This window comes from Leguminivora glycinivorella, chromosome 13, assembly GCF_023078275.1.
Source record: "Leguminivora glycinivorella isolate SPB_JAAS2020 chromosome 13, LegGlyc_1.1, whole genome shotgun sequence".
NCBI classification, from domain to species: Eukaryota; Metazoa; Arthropoda; class Insecta; order Lepidoptera; family Tortricidae; genus Leguminivora; species Leguminivora glycinivorella.
This window is the reverse complement of record NC_062983.1, coordinates 8,974,679-8,979,867: the sequence shown is the minus strand read 5'-3', so window position 1 is coordinate 8,979,867 and position 5,189 is coordinate 8,974,679. Positions and strand designations below refer to the sequence as shown.

The 5,189-nt window shown below is 37.6% G+C and overlaps 1 protein-coding gene across 1 annotated transcript; it reads right to left on the bottom strand.

Moving 5' to 3' along the window:
• Nucleotides 1-501: 501 nt before the first annotated feature.
• Nucleotides 502-4,744, bottom strand: LOC125232848 (nucleolar protein dao-5-like). The gene is made up of 3 exons (XM_048138641.1): nt 2,040-4,744; nt 1,211-1,411; nt 502-711 (listed from the first exon to the last, which is right to left on the bottom strand). The coding sequence occupies exons 1-3, from the start codon at nt 4,569-4,571 to the stop codon at nt 631-633; spliced, it is 2,814 nt and encodes a 937-aa protein (XP_047994598.1). The 5' UTR covers nt 4,572-4,744; the 3' UTR covers nt 502-630.
• Nucleotides 4,745-5,189: the final 445 nt, after the last annotated feature.

The following is a 5,189-nucleotide window of genomic DNA, read 5'->3' as shown; positions in this document are numbered from 1 at the left end:
AGTACAAAAAAGTACATTTTTTTTCGTGAATTTGTACCGCAACAGAATTAGTAAAATCATCCGTGGTCGTGCTGTATAGTATCACACGGCAGACCACGTCGGCGATGGCGGGATAACTTTTAGTCCTTTTTGAAAGACTGGCCAGATATTGTTCTAAACAGGATGACTGAAAGAGACGAGAGGCCTTTGCCCACTAGTGGGTCGCAGTGGGCTCTAAATAATACTAATGATAATATGATGTTTTAAATAATGTCTGCTCGGTCTGTATGTACTATCAAAATCGCTGTCAAGTTAGCTTGGTCTGACTTAAAGTGTATCTCAAGTGTATTTACATAGAAAAGTCAATACCGTTTGACAAAAAACCCGATATTTTTAGGACGAAAACATTTTCAAAAGCAAGTTTAATTTTACAGCTATTTTCCTCAAAAATAGAAATGATTTTTAATCAAATATACCTACTCTAATAAAAAAGTCTGACTGAAGTAATCTTCTATTATAGCTACATGAAAATAGTACAAAAGCAATGAAAATGATACATTCTCCATGAAATTTCATCCCACTTTCATTGTTCATGCACTAAACTAAAGAGCTCTATGAGTGTTCCATGATTTGTTTGATATATTTACAGATCTACTCAACCACCAAGTCAAATTCTTCAATATCATCGCACATCGAGTTGAATGATGCTGCCCAGGCATCCGCCTCAGCTTTCTGAAAAAAAAAAAGTCTTATAGGAATTCTGCAAGCTATATGAAAGAAATAGTAGAGTATAATAAAATAATGCACTTTAACAAAGTTTATGATCTTTGTACAATCTTTATATTTATATTCATCAGTCACTTCTAAATCAAATCAGGTTGACGTAAAATCATTGCTCTTGGTTTTAATACTGTAAGCTTGTATGTTGTATGAATAAATAAATATAAATTAGGCAGGAAATAAAAATCATTGCTCTATGCTAGGGTCTAACTATGGCGGTAACCACCAAATACATTGGTACAGAGAGACAAAAAAATCCTCACTTTTACAATACAATACAATATAAAATACTCTTTATTGCACACCTTCATAAAATACAAAAAAAGCAACACGAACAAAGGTAAACAACAGGTGGTCATATGGCTAAAGAGCGATTTCTTCCAGACAAACTTAAGGTAGCGGAAATTGATAAATTTACATTATTAAGGTAACAAATAACTTTGAAACATACCTCTTTCATTGACAGCATCTGTTTCTTAGATTTTTTCTTCTTAGGAGCCTTCTTAGCCTTAACCTGCGGCAGATGGAAGCTAAGGTCTTCAAGATTGTCTTCATCATCACTTGACTGATCCCGAGCCTCATTCTCGGATGGACTGTCGGATGTGTTTTGGAACGCCACCTTTTTGGCTTTGCCGTAGCTCTTACGTGTTGGCTGGAAATTAGACAATGAATTGGTTATTATGATAAAAGGTTTCTGGTTGACATTTGTATAAATATTACAGTTGGTTGTTTGGAACATGAAGAAAGAAAGTGGTACTCAAATCAAACAAAACTGGACTGTAAGATTTCATAATTAGTGGTAACAGGAACACATTCCACACACACACCATAACTAATAAAAATTTGTTATTAGCCGGGTCCACACGGAGCGAGGCATGTTGCGAGTAAATTTCGTCGCGCGGCAAACATACTATGTAGTTTAGACGTGCATCGGCTAAGGAAACCCGCGCATTTTGCTCGGCAGAGCAACCTGGCCTCGGCCGAGGCATGTCCTACGTACATTGGACGTTTGCCGCGCGAGCACTCCGCCTCGTGACAAGCCTCGCTGCGTGGACCTGGTGGCCAACACAAGTCTCTAAGGGTTTCTGGGACCAACATCCGTTTAAAATGCAGCAGAGATTCAAGAGACATCTGGAGAATAGGTAAAAGAAGTAGTAAGGTAGAAAAAATAGGTCTTCTTTACCTTGTAGAAACAAAGCATTTTCTAGTAAATGCAATACTTACTGCCTACTTTAGTTACGGCTTCTGATCTAAATCGAATAAGAATAAAAAGTTTGTACCTTCAGGTGATGAACTAATTCAATATCTTCAAACAAATGCACTGATTGGTTATCATCTTCCAAGCCATCAGCCATCTCAACATCTGTAACGGCCGCGTCTCCCTGCTTATCCAGCAATACAGGGGCATCAGCGGCAGACTTCATCTGATCATAGATCTGCTCTACTACCTCCGAGCTTGGGGCCAACTTAACTTTCATTGCCGCAGGCAATTCAGCCCTCATAGGTCCCGTTTGCTTATTTATTTCCTTGAGCACAGCTCCTGACCGGGACCTGAGGCTTCGTAGTCTATTATTGGTAACTTTTACTGGTGAAACATTCTCCTGATTCTCACTGTCGTCAAAACCGAAAAGTGTATTTTCATTATCTTTACGAGGTAGTTTTGCTGGAGTTGGATTATTATCAACATTATTTTTACGCTTCTGTGGTTTATTGCTATCACTAACTTCATTCTCTGCACTGTTATTTGAAGCTCCAGATGTATCTTTTCTTGGCGTGACTACACTTCTTGATGTTACATTAGACACATCAAACAAAGAATTGGCCTTTGTTGGGGTGGCTGAGACGCCCCTCTTTTTCCTATTAGATTTTTTTTCAACAACTTCTTTGATAAATGAAATTATACTTGTTTGCTTCAGCTTAGGAGCTTCATCTTCTATTTCTGGTAAAAGATCATCAGATTCTGTAATCATGTTTGTGTAAACATGTTTCTTCTTGCTATCATCAAAATGGTTGACGAAAGAGCATTCTAAAGCTGGTGTCATGTCTGGTTTGACATATGTGTCAGCTTGCCATTTAATGGGAAGACTTTCGAACTCTGCACGCCACGGTGTTGCAGTTGGGTTCTTCGGAGTATTCACACTACTGTTAGCGACTGGTTGGTCATCAAAGAAGCTTAAATTGTTATGTAAATTCAGAGGATCGTCAGGTCTTATGTATTCAGGATTTGTTGGACAAGTTTCCTGTTCAGGCTCAATTCTATGAGGTGAATTCACTGGAGAATAGTTAATTTCATGATCCATGGAAGCATCAAAGTCTGCAGCAATATCTTCAACTCTGTATGAAACATGTTTCGTAGAAGTATTGCTTCTTATGGAAGTGTTTTGGGCTGGATCAGGGTGTATCTCTGCAACTGTGCTTATCAGTATTGAATATGGATTAGGAGCGGAGACTGCTGTTTCATTACTAGCTTGCTGAACAACATTGTTGTTCGGTTGCACAGAATTTTTGCCCGGTTGCACAATATTGTTGCCTGATTGCACAATATTTGGGCCATTTGTGACCTTTTGACTGTCTGGTTTTTGTTTCACTACATTTTTTAAGTCTGCCAAAGCCCTTGCAATGTTCTTTTCATAATTATTATTAAAAAATCTTTTTCTCGGTTGAGTTGTTTTTTTAGTAACAACTCTCTTCTTTTTCTTCTTTTGAGGTGCTGGTTCTTCAGTTGGATCAAATGTAAATTCGTAAATGTCTTGATCACCATTTTTCGATTTTTTCTCTTCAAAAACTCTAAATGAAGAATTTGCTTTTAAAATGTTCCAGTCTTCAGTGTTTGTTGATTTCTCTTCAGTACTCCGTACTTTAGGGCTTAGGGTATCCTCTTTATATTCTACTTGTTTTCTTAACCGTCTTACCCTGTCTTGTTTGTTATTTAATTTAGAATTAGTGTTATTTTTCACAACTTCAGTTAATTTCCTTTGAACCAGATTTTTCTGAGGGACCTTAGTATTTTGTGGTGTGTCTTTCTTGGGTGTTTGTTTTTGAGATCTTTTCTGTGAGGTAGATTTTTCTGATGAAATATTTTGTGGTGCTACATTCTGAACTGTACCTTTTCTTGGTGAAACTCTTTGAGGTGTTATTTGTGATGGTACATTTTTATTTTTTTCTTGTTGGACCTGTTTCTGTTTACCAACAACCGCTTTTCGGACATCTTTAGTATTTTCATGTGGTTTAGACACCAATGGTGTGCTAGTATAGCAATGAGTCGGAACAAACTTGTTTGGACTTGAATTTTCATCAAATTTAGAAGGTAACCTGCTGACTCTCTTCGGTCTGTTTGCAAGAAGACTATTATCTAGCACTGTAGTTGGAGTTTTGAATGGTGATTCCACATTCACAGTGCTTTTAACAGGGGTTTTGTTAAGTGCCTTGGCAGGAGATACTGCATTTTCTTTATTGTTAGACAGACTGTTCAATACTTCGTTTTCAACATATCGAGGCGGCAGACGCCTATTTCGACGTGGCCTATTTTCTTCCTTAGCGACAGGCACTGTTGAGACTGCTGGTTTATTATTTGCTACTTGCAAAGGCACTGTTGAACTAGGTTTTTGTATTGGTTTGTTCGACTTCTTAATAACCTTTTTGATGGGCTCTGGACTACTATTTTCATCTGAGGCTGAATTTGTTTTGTCCGCTAAAGGTTTACGTGCTGGTTTTGTGGCTTGTCCTGTGTTTTTCGCCTTCGCTTTGACCAGATTGTCTACATTCTCTTTAGACGCTTTTGGCGCTCTAATTGCCCGAGTCCTAGGAGGCATTATGCTGAAGTTAACACATCTCACTGGTAAAAATATGGCTTTTAGTTGTTGTAATCTATGATTATGTCACTGTTGATTATAATTCACTCTTTTATTTCTACGATAAGCGGTTTTACGACTTAAAACATACTCGTAAACATAACATCTCACGATTTTCGCTCGTTTTTCCAACTTTTGACAGCACATCACCATAGACTATAGAGTAAGATATTTTTTTTTCAAATGGCTATAAAGTTGCCAGTAACTCTCGGCCGGTACAATTATAGACATTATAAGCTGTCGTACCGTGCTGAGAAGGTCATGGTGCGGTGAAAGCGGTGAAGTAATTAGACAAGCGTGTATACAAGCGAGATATTTCAGAAACAGACAAAGATTAACATATTATTGTCTTTTGTTCACTTTTGTTGTCCTGAACTGCCAATAGTATTTACCAGACTATGTTTACAAATGCCACATGTATGGCTAGCTTTACTTTTTGTTTGTTATTGTGGCACTAAAACACGGCAAATCTATTCGCCGACAGATGCCGCTGTTTAACATGAAGCGTATTGAAGTCGCATACGCATATGGCAACATAATGATTCAAAAATAACGTCGGTTTGATTTGATCTAAAGTAA

What these genes read in the sequence shown, in the direction of transcription:
- LOC125232848 (XM_048138641.1), bottom strand. Translation starts at nt 4,571, where the DNA reads ATGCCTCCTAGGACTCGGGCAATTAGAGCGCCAAAAGCGTCTAAAGAG. An exon ending in AATTAGTTCATCACCTGAAG is followed by an intron (nt 1,412 to 2,039) that starts GTACAAACTTTT and finishes TCTAATTTCCAG; the next exon opens with CCAACACGTAAGAGCTACGG. An exon ending in AGATGCTGTCAATGAAAGAG is followed by an intron (nt 712 to 1,210) that starts GTATGTTTCAAA and finishes TTTTTTTTTCAG; the next exon opens with AAAGCTGAGGCGGATGCCTG.